The 16,989-nt window shown below is 40.5% G+C and overlaps 1 protein-coding gene across 2 annotated transcripts in view; it reads right to left on the bottom strand.

The window, feature by feature from the left end:
- myo1d (myosin 1D) overlaps positions 1 to 16,989 on the bottom strand; it is a 545,704-nt gene that overhangs the window by 325,156 nt on the left and 203,559 nt on the right. For both annotated transcript variants that reach the window (XM_072561832.1, XM_072561833.1), the window contains exon 15: positions 12,957 to 13,123. In XM_072561832.1, the coding sequence (XP_072417933.1) occupies positions 12,957 to 13,123 (167 nt within the window). The remainder of the gene's footprint in view (positions 1 to 12,956; positions 13,124 to 16,989) is intronic.

Genomic DNA, 16,989 nt, shown 5'->3' with positions numbered 1-16,989 from the left:
TCATCTTGGCCTTCTCCCGAGGACCCAAGAATCACAAATGCTAGTCTTCCACCTAACAAAAAACAAAGAACTGTGGATACAGGAGATCTGAAACAAAAACAGAAATTGACGGAGAGACTCAACAGGTCTGGCAGCATCTGTGAAGCGAAAGCAACAGTTAACGTTTTGAGTCCAGTGACTAACGTGGTGCCACTGTTTAAGAAAAATCATAAGGACAAGTCAGGGAACTACAGACCAGTGAGCTTGATGTCATGGTGGGCTAGTTGTTGAGGGAATCCTGAAGGACAGGATGTACATGTATTTGAAAGGCAAGGACTGAATAGGGATAGTCAACGTGGCTTTTTGTGTGGGAAATCATGTCTCACAAACTTGATTGAGTTTTTTGAAGAAGTAAAAAAGAGGATTTATAAGGGCACAATGATAGATGTGATCTATATGGACTTCAGTAAGGTGTTCGACAAGGTTCCCCATGGGAGACTGGTTAGTAAGGTTAGATCTCATGGAATACAGAAAGAACTAGCCATTTGGATACAGAACTGGCTCAAAGGTAGAAGACACAGGATGGTGGTGGAGGGTTGTTTTTCAGACTGGAGGCCTGTGACCAGTGGAGTGCCACAAGGATCGGTGCTGAGTCTACTACTTTTCATTATTTATATTAATGATTTGGATGTGAGCATAAGAGTAAGTTTAATTAGTAAGTTTGCAGATGACACCAAATTTGGAGGTGCAGTGGACAGTGAAGAGGGTTACCTCAGATTACAACAGGATCTTGATCAGATGGGCTAATGGGGTGAGAAGTGGTAGATGGAATTTAATTCAGATAAATGTGAGGTACTGCATCTTGGGAAAGCAAACCTTAGCAGGATTTATACACTTAATGGTAAGGTCCTAGGGAGTGTTGCTGAACAAAGAGACCTTGGAGTACGGTTCAAAGCTCCTTGAAAGTGGCTCCTTGAAATAGGATAGTGAAGGTGGCGTTTGGTATGTTTTCCTTCATCGGTAAGAGCATTGAGTATAGGTATTGGGAGATCATGTTGCAGCTGTAAAGGATATTGGTTAGGCCACTGTTGGAATATTGCGTGCAATTCTGGTCTCCTTCCTATCAGAAGGATGTTGCGAACTTGTAAATCTTTTCAGAACCCTTGCAAGGATGTTGCCAGGGTTGGAGGATTTGAGCTATAGGGAGAGATTGAATAGGCTAGGGCTGTTTTCCCCGGAGCATCGGAGGCTGAGGGGTGACCTCATAGAGGTTTATAAAATCATGAAGGGCATGGATAGGATAAATAGACAAAGTCTTTTCCCTGGAGTGGGGGAGTTCAGAACTAGGGGACTTACCTTTAGGGTGAGGGGGGGGGAAATATAAAAAAGACCCTAGGAGCAACTTTTTCACGCAGAGGGTGGTAAGTGTATGGAATGAGCTGCCAGAGGAAGTGGTGTAGAGATATGGGCCGGGTGCTGGCAGATGAGACTAGATTGGGTTGGGATAACTGGTTGGCATGGGCAGGTTGGAGCGAAGGGTCTATTTCCGTGCTGTGCATCTCTATGACTCTTCTTCAGAAATACTGAGTTTCTCTGGTAATTTCTGTTTTTCTTCCAGCCTTCCACCAATTTGATTCACTTCCCAAGACATCAAGAAATGGCTGAATGCACTAGATACTGCACAGACATGGACCCGAAAAACATCCCAACAATTGTACTGAAGACTTATACTCCAGAACCAGCTGCGTTCCAGTCAATACTGACATCTAGGGGACACGGTGACTCAGTGGTTAGCACTGCTGCCTCACAGCACCAGGGTCCCAGGTTCAATTCCAGCTTCAGGCAACTGCCTGTGTGGAGTTTGCACATTCTCCCTGTGTCTGCATGGGTTTCCTCCCACAGTCCAATGATGTGCAGGTCAGGTGATTTGACCATGCTAAATTGCCCATAGCGATAGGTGCATTTGTCAGAGGGAAATGGGTCTGGGTGGGTTACTCTTCGGAGGGTTGGTGTGGACTGGTTGGGCTGAACAGCCTGTTTCCACACTGTAGGGAATCTAATCTACCCGGCAATATACTACTGAGTATAAAAAGCAGGACACATCCAAATAGGTAATTATTGCCCTATCAGCATTCTCTCTATCAGCCAAGTGATGCAAGAGGTCTTGACGATGCTATCAAGCAGCATTTGCAATGGAATAAACTACTTACTAATATCAGTGTCATTACAGCCTTGGTTTAAACATTGAAAGAAGCTCTAAACTCTGGATGGGAGGTGACAGTAACTGCCCTTGACATCAAGGCAGCATTGAAATGATTGCAGCATCAAGAACTGTTAACAAAACTGAAGTCAATGGAAATTACAGGGAAAATTCTCCACTGGTTGAAATCATAACTAACACAAAGGAAGATGTTTATGTTGTTGGAGGTCACTCACTGCATTCATAGGACATCACTGTAAAAGTTTGAGGGTATTGTCCTCGGCCCAACTATCTTTAGCCACTTTATCAATGATCTTCCCTCCATCATAAGGTCGTAGATGGAGATATTTGCTGCTGGTTGCGCAATCTTCATCACCATTCACAAAATCTCAGATACCCAATCCATCTGTGTCCATATGCTGCAAGACTTAAATAAATCCAGGTAGAAGGTAGCATTTAAACAACAAAAATGCCAGGCAATGACCCATCTCCAACCAGAGAGAGAATATATAACCAAACCTTCTTGCTGCACAAAGGCAGTACCAATCACAGAATCCACCACTATCAACAACATGAGGTTACCACTGACTAGAAATTGAACTCAACCAGCCATATAAATATAATGGCTGTAATAGCTAATGCATGGGAACACCACCACCTTGAAGGTTCCCTCCAAGTCACATACCATCCTGATTTGGAATAATATTGACATGGCTTCACTATCAATGGTTAAAACCCTGCAACACCCTCCCTACCAGACTGGAGGATGCCCTTACAACCCAAGAGATTCAAGGCAGCAGCTCACTACCACCTTCCCCAGGAGAATTAGGGGCAGCAACATCCAAACCCCAAGTACAACATTTTAAAAATGCTACAGAGGTTACAACAGGCAATGTATTTGGTAATCAATGGTAAGGAGAAATAGAAAAGAAGACACAGTTTCATTCTCGAACACACCAATGCTGAGAGGCATGAATTAAACAAAAAAAAAGTATGTTGGACAAGAACAAAAACAGACTCGAGCTGTCAAATAAGCTGCCAACTCACACATGGCAAATGTTGGCAAGGTATTAGAGGGTGGGATAACTCACGGCCCCTCGGAATGTCTCCAGGGCATCAGGAGAAAAGACTAAAAAAAAATGCAGAATGAATCACCAAATTATTTCAGCATTCATCCAAATCAGCGTGCTTCTTATTTCAACTCAAAAACCAAGTCAAAATAACAGCAAAACAAGATATCAAATGTGCACCTTGAAGAATTAACTTGTGCTGCTTGCTGACTTGTGCAGGCCATTCCCACTATAACAACAGACAATTATTCCATGCTGTATTGGAACACATTGTTAATGCATCTCAGCAGTCCATGTCGTGTTGACGCAGAGCACCATCTGCTTCATTATTTTTTTGCTAGTGAAGCATTCCCATAATAATCAACAGACTGGATCAGTGTATTTTGTCACATTAAGTGAACCTATATTTTAGCAGCAGACATTGTAACAAGAACAAATAATTGTCAGGAGTTTAGAATATGCTTGTGTGCATTTGGGTGGACAAAGAGCTGCATTAGCACAATGCTCAATAAAAAAAATTCTAATATGCAGCGTGGAACTGCATAAATAAGTGCTTGTTAAATACATTTAAATAAATAAAATGTATCTTTGCTTTGTTTTTGTTTATGTTCAGTCAAAGTAACTTGAAACAGCAATGTAGAGTTTCATTTTTGATGTTTATGAACAAAAAGAAAATGAACAGATTGTAGTGCATATAATGGGAGCTGATGTTCCAAAAAGAGTGAAATAGCAAATCCCTACTCATTTGTATCAGAGGTAATTAATCCATTTGCTAACAACACACCAACAGCTGCCTGAACCTGTTCAGTCTACACTTTCTGACTTCCTCCCATAATGGTAGTTGAAGTAGTTGTGTGGTGATGTCAATCAACTATCAGTGTTGTTACCAACTAAAGTACTTCTTTTATCATTTCAATTTAGTACAGCTTTATTGTTTACTATTTTGTTAGTTTTTGCAAAAGACCAGACTGAAATATTTTGCAACCATCTTTGACCAGACTTGCAAGTGGATGATCTAATGTAATTTCCTTCTGATGTCCTCGGCTCATAATACAAGAACAGGAATGAGGAGTAGGAATTAGCCATGCCTGCTCCATCATTCGATCAGATCACGACTGATGTCATTGCAGCTTCAACTCCATGTTGCTGTCTGCACCCCTCCACCATAAACCTCAAAACTCTTTTCGGTCAAAAATCTATCCAACTCAGCCCTGACTCAGCCTCCAATGTTCCTTCAGGTAGAGAATTTCACAGACCACCAAAATCACAAAAGGTTGAAGTTCTGAAGAAGGGTGACAAGTTCTGAAGAAGGTTTAACTCTGATTTCTCTCCACAGATGCTGCCAGATCTGCTGAGATTTTCCAGCAATTTCTGTTCTTGTCTCAGATTTCCAGCATCCGCAGTTCTTTTTTCCCTTCAGAAACTAATTCTCTTCTCAGACTTAAATGAGGAACTGCTAATTGTTAAACTTTGTCCCCAGGTTTTCGATTCCCACAGTCAAGATAACAGCCTCGCAGCAAGTCTCATCAAGTCTCTTCAGATTCAGCAAGATATTGCAGATACCAGTATTTGACCAATTTGATTCAAGACATTACTTCAAGAAATGAAACCTGATAGTGTCACCATCTTCGTGCAGTTTTGGTCTCCAAATTTGAGGAAGAACATTCTGGCTATTGAGGGAGTGCAACGTAGGTTCACAAGGTCAATTCCCAGAATGCCAGGATATCATACGTTGAAAGATTGGAGCGACTGGGCTTGTATACGCTTGAGTTTAGAAGGATGAGAGGGGATCTGATTGAGATGTATAAGGTTATTTAAGGATTGGACACTCTGGAGGCAGGAAGCATGTTTCCGCTGGTGGGTGAGTCCCAAACCAGAGGACACAGTTTAAAAATAAGGGTTAGGCCATTTCGAACAGAGTTGAGGAGAGACTTCTTCACCCAGAGAGTGGTGGGTGTATGGAATACTCTGCCCCAGAAGGCAGTGGAGGCCAAGTCTCTGGATAATTTCAAGAAAGAGATGCAGAGAGCTCTTAAAGATAGTGGAACCAAGCGTCGTGGTGATAAGGCAAGAACAGGATACTGATTGTGGATGATCAGCCATGATCATAATGAATGGTGGTGCTGGCTTGAAGGGCCTACTACTGCACCTATTGTCTAATAATTCGCTCACTATTGCTCAGTTTGGGTTCTACCAGGTCCCCTCAGCTCCTGATCTTCATGTAACCTTTGTTCAAAAATGGAAAAATGGGTTGAACCCCAGAGGTGAAGCAAGATTGACTGGCCTTGACAGCAAGGCCATGAGTGTGGCCTTAAAAATCCCCAGCTAAATTCAAGTCAGTGAGAGTCAGGGAAAGCCTCTCCACTGGTTGCAAACATAGCTAGGATTGATGGTGTTCGAGGTCAAACTTCTTAGTTCCAGCACATTGCTGCAGGGGTTGTTCAAAATAGTCTCTTAGGCCCACCCGTCTTCATTTTTCTTTATCAATTACCTTGGAGATGTTTGCTGATGATTGCATAATACTCAGCAACATTCACAACTCTTCAGATACTGAAACAGTCCTTGCTCAAATGGAGCAGGATCTGGACAACAATCAAGTTTGGGCTGATAATTGGTTAGTACATGTGACACTATAAAAACGCTGGGCAAAAACTATTTCTAACCGAATGCCTAACAGCTTCCCTTGACAGTGCCATCATCGAATTCCCCACTATTATAATATTGGGAATTATCACTGACCAGAACAAAGAGTGCTGCTACCAAAACATGTCAGAAGCCTGGAAATGTGGAGCAAATAATTAACTTTCTATCCTCCCAGAGTTGTGTCCCATCATCTTTGTGCAAATCAGGAATGTGATGGAAAACTGTACTTTCCATTTGCCCGAATCAACGCAGCTTGAACAATACTCAAGAAGCCCAAGACTATCTCAAACAAATCAATCCACTTGATCTGCTCCCTGCTCACCACCTCAAACATTCACTCCCTCTAGGGACACAAGAGACAGGAGTGTGCAGCATACAATCTGCCCAGCAGCAACTCTGCATTGACAGCAGCTTCCAAAACTGCACCACGTAGTGGGACAGTCATAGGGGAACATCACCTGATGCAGGTTCCCTTCCAGCCACAACCATCATGACTTGGAACTATAGCACCATTCCTTCCCTGTGACTGGATCAAAATCACGGAATGCTCTTTTGCATGGCACTGTGAACTAGATGGACAGCCACATTCAAGAAGACATCTTACCACCATCTTAACAAATATAGTTAGGGACGGAAACACTTGCTGGCCTTTTCAATGATGGCCATATCACATACAAAATTCATAGAAGGTAATCAGGAAATAAAAAACTTCTGACAGTAGAAACTTTTGACTGCCTCTTAGAACATAGAACTTTACAGCGCAGTACAGGCCCTTTGGCCCTCAATGTTGCGCCGACCTGTGGAAATAATCATTCCATTCTCATCCATATGCCCATCCAATGACCATTTAAATGCCCTTAAAGTTGGCCAGTCTACTACTGTTGCAGGCAGTGCGTTCCACACGCCAATTACCCTCTAAGTAAAGAAACTATCTCTGACATCTGTCCTATATCTATCACCCCTCAATTTAAAGCTATGTCCCCTCAGGCTAGCCATCACAATCAAAAGAAAAAGGTTCTCACTGTCCACCCTATTTAGATAATTATCCTCTGATTATCTTAAATGTCTCAATCAAGTCGCCTCTCAACCTTCTCTCTAACGAAAACAGCCTCAAGTCCCTCAGCCTTTCCTCATAAGCCCTTCCATTCACACCAGGCAACATTCTAGTAAATCTCCTTTGAATCCTTTCCAAAGCTTCCACATCCTTCCTATAATGCGGTGACCAAAACTGTATGCAATACTCCAAATGTGGCTGCACCAGAGTTTTGTACAGCTGCAGTTTGATCTCATGGTTCCAAAACTCTATCCCTCTAGTAATAAAAGCTAACACACCCTACACCTTCTTAACAACCCTATCAACCTGGGTGGCAACTTTCAAGGATCTATGCACACTGACACAGAGATCTCTCTGCTCATCTACACTACCAAGACTCTTACCATTTGGCCAGTACTTTTTATTCCTGTTGCTCCTTCCAAAGTGAATCACCTCACACTTTTTTACATTAAACTCCATTTACCACCTCTCAGCCCAGCTCTGCAGCTTATCTATGTCCCTTTGTAACCTACAACATCCTTTGTCACTATCTACAACTCTACTGACCTCAGTGTCATCTGCAAATTTACTAACCCATCCTTCTATGCCCTCATCCAAGTCATTTATAAAAATGACTAACAACAGTGGACCTAAAACAGATCCTTGTGGCACACCACTGGTTACTGAACATTTCCAATCAACCACCACCCTCTGTTTTCTTTCCGCTAGTCAATTACGGTTCCAAACTGTGAAATCACCCTCAATCCCATGCCTCCATATTTTGTGCAATAGCCAACCAGAGGGTACCTTATCAAACGCCTTACTGAAATCCATATACACCACATCAACCACTTTACCCTCATCCACCTGTTTGGTCACCTTCTTAAAGAGGCCACAACCTACCCTTCACAAAAGTGTGTTTGACTATCCCTAATCAACTTCGGATTTATAATCATCTAGAGATTAATATTAATCCTATCACTGATAACCTTTCCCAACATTTTACCCACAACTGAAGTAAGGCTCACAGGTCTATAGTTTCCAGGATTGTCTCTACTCCCCTTCTTGAACAAGGGAACAATATTTGCTATCCTCCAGTCTTCTGGCACTATTCCCGTAGACAATGACAACATAAAGATCAAGTCAAAGGCTCAGCAAACACCTCCCTGACTTCCCAGAGAATCCTAGAATAAATCCCATCCAGCCCAGGGGACTTAAATACTTTTACACTTTCCAGAATTGCTAACACCTCCTCCTATACACCTCAATCCCATCTAGTCTAGTAGCCTGTACCTTAGTATTGTCCTCAGCCACACTGTCTTTTTCTAGTGTGAATACTGACGAAATGTATTCATTTAGCGTTTCCCCTATCTCCTCTGACTCCACATACAACTTCCCACTACTATGCTCGATTGGCCCTAATCTTACTCTAGTCATCTTTTAGTCCTGATATAGCTCGAGAAAGCCTTCGCGTTTACCTTGATCCTATCTGCCAATGATTTCTTATGTCCCCTCCTGGCTCTTCTTCAGTCTCTCTTTAGGTCTTACCTGGCTAGCTTGTAACTCTCAAACGCTGTAACTGAACCATCACATCTCATCCTAACATAAGTAGCTGGTCCTTGAATAAACTCCACTTTTCAATTGTTTCCATCTCCTGCAGTTTCCTTCCCCATCCTGAATTTGAAGCAAATGCAAAATTGATTGTGTAACTTCTTATTGTGTAAATACTCAACTGCACCACGTAGTTAGTATATTTTCAATGTTAAGTTCCGCTTTTGCAATTGATTTCAATGGTAATGATAAATGTTAGCGCCATTTGTGCAAAATAAGGGGCTGTCTGTGATCAATGTAAATGGCCTAAGTGGGAGTCTGTATGCTCAGAAGTGCTTGTCATGCCAGATTAAGGATGATCTTTCAGGATTCCCCAGTGGGCTCAGTCTTTATAATATGTAGTTTACAATACCCAGCTAGAAAGATTCTGACTCCAATCTCAGCTGGCTCAGACAGGACAGTAGCAATATTGCAATTCGTTCCTGAGATTAGGGAAAGTTATGCTGACAAATGATATTTTAGAAATTTAGACTGAAGTTTACATGTAGAGGTATTACCAGGTAGGGTTGGAGAGGTGGTTACCTCCTGTCAGAAAAGTCAGAAGGTTTAAGAGCCTGAGCTAACATGAATTGAAACGGGAGGATTATCTTGTATTTCAAGTCAGGATTAAAAACAAGCTGAGGTCCATATGGAGGAGAACTGACTGAATATATAAATATATGTGGGATACAGCAGGCCAAGGACTGACCTTTTCCTTATGCATTCTTTAGTTTTAATTTAATATTAGAGGAAGATCATGCTCTGTATTTTACAGCCTACCATTGCCCCTTCTGTTGATGTGTACAGCCTCATTTTCATATTTCTTGAGAGGTACTACTCTTCCTCTTTAAAATGTAGCATTTAGTTTTAATGGACTGTTAAAGTCCTCCTGAAAAAAATCTTTAAGTTCCATGAACTTGCCACATATTGACTTTGTAAATTTAACAATGTGCAAAAAGATGCAATCTGAGGTACTTATCACAGGACTTTGCAGACCCAAATCACTGTCTCTCTTAGAAAGTGGTTATTGGAAAGACCAAACTAAATATGACTGTGATGACTTAACAATCTGTCAACACTCTAACGCTTCCTGGCGAAGTAGTGGAACTTGTCTCGGCTTTCATAAAGACATCAAATTATCAGAAGAGATTATATAAACCTGAATATAAGAGATAGACGAAGTCAGCAAATCAAGGTGTTTAAATATTAAAAGTATTCAAAATAGAAGGTGTCATAAACAAGCACACAGAAGATATCTACCATTTAAAAGTGGAATCAAACAGAAGCCAAGCTGAAACATGGAATTTGCTCCACAAAAAGCAGTTGTAAATAATGTAATAATTGGACCTTTCAAAATTGAGATCAACAGATTTTTGTTTTAAAAATTTAAATTCTTGAGAAACTAACATCACAAGTATGATTAACATGCTTTGTCCATTCCTATATGCCTTCCAGAAGCTCGTAGTGCATCACTTTCTTGACCTGGAGTTCGCTTGGAGTCAATACTCCCAGAATACTATTTGGTCAGAATCTACGAATGTGACATTGTGATTAAAGAGTAACTTTATATGTCCATTATGGTGTGGTGCGCAACTTGGAAGAGAAATGGAAGTGATGCTATTCCCCTGCACCTGCTGCTGTAGGTTATGGGTTTGGAAAACATCAAGATATTGGGAAAAAATATTGAGTCAAAGTGGTGTCCTTCCTCATCCATATGTAAGGATGCTAGTGAGAGTGGGTCATGTCTTTTTGTGGCTAGTTGATGTTCATGTATCCTGGTAGCCAGATTTCTGCCTGTTTGTCCAGGTATTTTGTAACTGACATTAGTTTTGCTTGTTGTCTGTACAGGGTCTTTCAAGTTCATTTGCTGCTGTTGGTGTTACTAGCCATCAGGATATATGGACATCAACTAGGCACAAAAAGACATGACCCTCTCTCACTAGTACCCTTACATATGGATGAGGAAGGACTCCACTTCAACTAGGACGACACATCCATCCTAGGACATGCTAAACAGAGACACGCATGAGAGTTCCGAGAAGCATGGCATTCCAACTGGAACTCAACAACAAACACATTGACTTGGATCCCATTTACAACACACTGAGAAAAAGAACAGGAAATGACAACACCACAGGAAATCACATCACAAACCCAAGGAAACACAAATAGAAAGTGGGTGACACAATCAGTGCTTCGTCCGGAGGCTCACTGAAGAGGTTACCTAGTATGGTGACAAAACGTCTGAAAATGAACCTTCCAGCTCAGCGAGCAAACCTACAGCCAGAAACCTCAACCGAAGCTACAAATCTTCTCAAAACTCAAAGTTGAATATACCTCTGCAGGATCTTCTCAGGGTAGTGTCCAAGATTTAACTATCTTCAGTTCATCCACAAGTTCAGAATTTGGGATGTTTGCTGATGATTGCACAACATTCAGAACTATACATAATTCGTCAGCTGCTGAAAGGTCCACGCCCAAACGCAGAAAGACCTGGACAACATTTAGTAGCATTCAACAAATAGCACTTGTGCCAGCAATGACCATCTACACCAAAAGAAAATCTAACCATCCCCCTTGATGTTCAAGGGTGTCCAACATCTACAAGACCCAAGTCAGGACTGTGATGGCATACTCCCAACTTGCTTGGATGACTGGAGCTACAACTCTCAAAAACTCAACATCAACCAGAACAAAGCAGCCATCACCTTTAACATTCACTCCTCGCAACACCAATGCCCAGTGGCAGCCGTGTGCAATGCATAATATACGCAGTAAATCACCAAGGCTCCTCAGACTGCATCTTCCAAACCCATAACCTCTGCCGCCTGGACGGTTACGGACAGTAGATGTATGGAAATACCATCAGCTGCAAGTTCCCCTGCAGTCACCCTTCAAACTGAGTTGGTACTTTGTTACTGTCCCTACACTGACACGGTCAAAATCCTAGAATTTCATATCTAACAGGAGTACTTACTACTTACTCCCCAAAGATCCAGAGGATCTAAAGGCAGCTCACTACCACTTTTCCAGGATAATTAAGGATCGACAATAAATGCTGGCCTAGCCAGGGATACCCATATTTCCCTTGGATATAAAAAAGTACAGGTTAGTAAAGAGTAGATCAGATTTCAGAACCTGATTGCTTACACCTCTGCCTTTTCAATAACGGTTTCCATTTGTGTAGCATCTTCATCATAAAATGTCCCAGAACGTTTCATAGGATATTAACAAACAAAAATTGACATGCAACCACATGGAAAATAACAGTATGAATGAGTAAACACCTGACCAAAGCGATAGGTTTCAAGAAGTGAGAACGTACAGGTGAAGAAATTAGGACAAATACTCCAGATTCTGAGGCTGAGGCAATTAAAAACACAAACTGCCAAGAGTGGAGATATTAAAATAAGGGTGGTGTGCAATCAACACTTCCTATACCAATCAACACCTCCTATCGCAGTACACATTCTAGGTAGGACTGGTACTGAGCACATAGTTTCAATGTCTTTGTACCTATTCAGATCAGCTGCAAGTTACATTGCAAGTGATAATTGCTTTCACAAATGTTCAGTGATAGTAAGGATTTTGGACGTCAGCACCATGTTTACATTTATGCACAGCTCGGTTCCCTTCAGAGTTTTACCATCTCAACAGTTTTCTTCAATATGTAGCAGGAGATCAGCATGGTTCATGAATTTCTTCATTGGTTCTAATGTCATGCCTCAAGTGACAAATATTGCACAATAACGCTGTTTTTGTTTTTTTCTCTCTCTGCAGCATTGGATGTTCTTTTTCCAGAACACCTCTTCCATGCTCTGTCAATACTATTCTTCCTGGGCCAATTAACAGAATGAACTCTTGAGAGTTCATTCCAGTTCCTAATTCCCTCAGCGCGAAAATATAACACTGCAAAGAGCTCCACCTAGTGGTTCAGTTCATATCCAAATAAGAAACACAAGTCTGTAGTTCTGTCTGCAGCAGGCTTGAGGTCTTACTGGCTGCCAAAGGACATTGATGACAAGAACAAAATGAACTCCATTCCTCTGAATGTGGCATTTTCTGTTCTGAAGAGTGGTCATTTGAGGTCAAGAGAGTTAAGTCCCTTTCCTACTTGATGTACATCATGACTAGTGGCACATGTTCAAATGTAAAAGTGCTCAGAAGATATGGGTTTCAATTGAACAAAATTGCACCAATCTAAAACTGACTTCAATGATAATTTAAGGCTGGGATGGAATGATCAGATGATAACTGACAGTCTATAATTGAGACAAAAACTTCTTCCAAGTCCCAATCAATGCATTACCAACAATTTCAATCTCTTCATTACTCTATGTTTGATGATTTATGGCGCAACATATGACAAAACTAACTTTGTCTGGTTAGTTATATTTCTTTAACCCCTCAAAGTTTATCAGACTTGATCATAAACATTTACCTCTGTAGAAACCGATCATAAGACTGTCGGTAAGCGAATCCTGCCCTTCGAACACGAACATTCTCCATTAAACCTAAATATTCAACTTGATGCTGACAGCGCTGATCGTCAAACAGCAGTGGAGATTTCTGCTCATTGGGCTTGATGCAACGGACATAGTAGGGCTCCTGCCAAACAGAAATAGTCATCTATAAATTCTCATGTCCAACAGGCAAAACACTTTTGATGCTGTACAATGAATTTTGTTTGCGATCCAGTGCTGATGAAAACGTGTAAATGGATTATGACAGTACTGTAAATTTATGTATCAGTTAGGCCAATCTCACCCTTAGTGCTTTGGCACGCATACAATATAGCAGCAATAGCACAAATGCCAATATAGCTATACAATATGCTTTCATTAAATCAGTCACACCTTGTGCTCGAGTGTATGCACAGACATAGTTCTCCTTGCAGAAACACTGCAAGTGCTTGGAAGTCAATAATTCTGTTCCCCAATGTGTTACGTAGTTCAAGGAATGATAGTACAGGATTTTTGTAAATTCACTCTTCATGCATCATTGGAACCACTGATGGTCATTCTTTGTGAAATTGCAGATGTACAAGGTAAGCCAAGAGCCATGTTGATGTTTATACTCTATTTGAACCTGCTCCCTTACTTTCTCATTGTCTCCAGCAGTATAACCTTGGTTGTCTTAATTCTCCCTCATATACTTATTCAGTGTCCACTCAAATCATCATTATTTTTCAGTACTCCTTGTGGCAGTGAATTCCACATTCTCACCACTCTTTACCAGAGTCCAACTTGATCCCTTAATGATGATCTTGTATTGATTAGTTCTTCCACACAAGTGGAAACACTGTCCCTATTTGATCAGAATCTTTGGTCATTTTAAAGACATTGGACACCCTTCAGGTTTCTATTTCCAAGAGAAACCTACATTTCCTGTATCATCTTTGGACATATGTTTTGTATCCATTCCAGAGCATTTCTACACTTTTTAATAAATGGCAACTCTTTTACCATGTAGTTTAACGTCTCACAGAGTTTTGGGTCAAGACAGACTGGTTGAGAAGGCAAAGTCTAGGGCAGTCTTCATGATTAGACAACAAATTAACACTATTTATCATACACTGGTACTTATTACAGCTGTAAGTGGTAATCATGGATACACCAGGCTCTGACCTTTTAGTTGTACTAATTAAAGATTAATCTATCTTTATGTGTTCACCTCCACGTGTTCATTAGATCTAGTGCTCCAGTTCCCAGTATATTCCAACTCCATTCCCAATCAGCTGTTTAACACTCTCGGAAGTATAACCCCATAACACTTGCTCCAGTGTTCTGAAGTCCATACACAACAGCAACTATTTTATGGATTTGACATGGCAAGTCTAACTGTGATCTAACCAAACTCTTGTACAAGTTTAGCATTTTTTTCCCCAGTGTTATTCCTCTTGATTGCTTTATCTCACTGGCCTCATTAACCTGTGATTTCCAAAGATTCATGTACTTAGGAGTCATAAAGTCAAACAGCATGGAAACAGATTCTTTGGTCCAGCTTAACCATGCCGACCGTGTTCCCAAACTAAATTAGTCCCACCTGCCTGCTCATGACCCATATCTCTCCAAACATTTCCTATTTATTTACTTATTCAAATGACTTTTAACTGGTACAACTGTACCTACATTCACCACTTCCTCTGGCAGTTCATTCCACACACTAACCACTCCGTTTCAAAATGTTGCCTCTCATATCCTTAAGATTTTTTTCCAATCACATGAAAAACATGATCCCTAGTTTTGCATTCCCCACTTCAGGAAAAATACTTTTGCTATTGACCTAATCTATGCCCCTCATAATTTTATAAAACTTTAAGGTCACTCTTCAACCTTCTATCCTCCAGTGAAGAAAGTCCGAGCCTAACTTCATAACCCAAACCCTCCGTCCCCAGCAATGTCCTGGTAAACCTTTTCTGAACCTTCTCCAGTTTAATAATATCCTTCCTATACCAGGGTGACCAGGGCTGCACGCAGTACTCCGGAAGAGGCCTCCCCAAAATCATTATACAACCTCAACATAACCATCTCATCTCTTTTACTCAAAGGTCTGAGCAATGAAGTCAAGCTTGCTGAATACCAAACATACCACATAAATTTCAAAAAATTATGTACCTGAACCCCTATGTCTCTCTGTTCTACAACACTACCTAGGGCCCAATCATTAATTATATAAGTCCTGATCTGGTTTGTTTTACCAAAATGCAATACCTCGCATTTATCCATCTGCCACTCCTCAGCCCACTGACCCAACTGATCAAAGATCTCTTTGTAATCCTGGATAACCTTCTTCACTATCCACTATTCCAATAACTGTGGCGTCATCCACAAACTTACTAACTATGCTTCCTTTGCTCAGAGACCATGTGTAAATTTGTTTTCCAAACCATACATATATGCACCAACTGACAGCCTCTGTGTCGTGTGTCCGTCATGACAATAATGCAGTAGTGAAAAAAAGTATCTAAAAAAACTGTTCGATTTAAAATGTATAATTCACAAGCAAATTCTATTTGTTGATCAGGACTAACACTAAACAGTCTGGGATGACACTTTGGAGAGATCTTTCAATCATGGATTATAGGAAATATTTTATCACAATTAAAGCTAACATAATTCAAACCTCTGACAATATAATTAGATAGTTTTAGACAAAGAAGAATTGTCAAAGGATTACTCAATCTATCAGATTTAAAGGAAGTCAACTAAAACAACCAGGAAATCACAGAAAAAAAAGTAAGTAAAAATTGAGGAAAGCAAGTAGAATGAAGAGCACAAACCATCTAATGCTAACAGTGAAACAAGTAAAATTCAAACAAAGCAGCTGGGTCGGTGGAGTAAAGAGACAGAGAAAAGGAGGAAGAGAAGGGGAAAAGAGAGGAAGAGAAGGAAAAAAGATATAAGGAAGGGAATGAAAGCAAGAGAAAAAGGAGAATGGAGAGGATGGGAATGACAGGAGATGGCAGGCCAAATAATTGACCAGAGGAATCAGAATTCCTCATTTGTAAATTTGACTAAAAGTCTGGCCTGAAAGCAGGATCCTCCAAAAATGTATTTCCAAACTATTCCATGTTTATATAATATTGCAAACATAATAGAAACCAATTAAAAATTGCAACCATAAAAGTCAAAATTCAAATTATGCCGATGGTCACCAAAGGACCTAAGTTGCCATGTACTAAGAGTTTTGTACCAATCTATATCAACAATGCAGAGCAGTGCATTATGAAAAGCATCATGTGTGAAACCTTGGATTATAATTAATCTGGACATGCAACAAATTCGTTTGGATATCTTTGCGGTGCTATGCTAGCAATAATATTATTTGAGTTTCATCACTGCTGTCCAGAAACATTGCCAACACATTACTCTGGCACATTTCAAGGAGGATTCAAGGCTCAAGGACAGCTATTGTGGAAGAAAGACAAACTAAAGGTGTAATAATAGAGGGAATTGGAGACTGCAGATATTGCATTTGGGACAAGAATGTAATCAATCACCACTGTCAGTTTAGATGGTTAGTGTCCTGCAAAGCAAATCAAAAGAAAACAGGCAGCATTCTGCAAAGTTCCATCAGACAAAAAAAAACAATCTTCCCAGCATAATGAGGGAAACAGAAAGATAAGACAGCTTCCCCTGACAATGTTAGAAATCAGGCCACACAAAAAAAATACAGTGAACCTTGAGACACTGTTAGTGCTCACCAGATTATCCTCATTCAGCTGCAATACTCCCAACACAGATCCATCATCAGAAACAAATCTAGGTCTAGTTTTGTCAGCAGTTACGATTAATAAGCAAAAATATCTGAATTGTTTAATCCAGATCCATCTAAATGCTTTTTGACACTGACATTTATGGCTGCTGAAATGGTTACTAAACTTTAAAATGACTACACTCAAGCTCACATACAATGGCATTTATAAGAAACCTATTGCTTTGTTTTCGACATTTCATTCAATACTCTGGAAA

The sequence above is a fragment of the Chiloscyllium punctatum genome, chromosome 42, assembly GCF_047496795.1.
Source record: "Chiloscyllium punctatum isolate Juve2018m chromosome 42, sChiPun1.3, whole genome shotgun sequence".
NCBI classification, from domain to species: Eukaryota; Metazoa; Chordata; class Chondrichthyes; order Orectolobiformes; family Hemiscylliidae; genus Chiloscyllium; species Chiloscyllium punctatum.
Note: the sequence above shows the minus strand (reverse complement) of the source record. Positions and strands in the feature narration are given on the sequence as shown.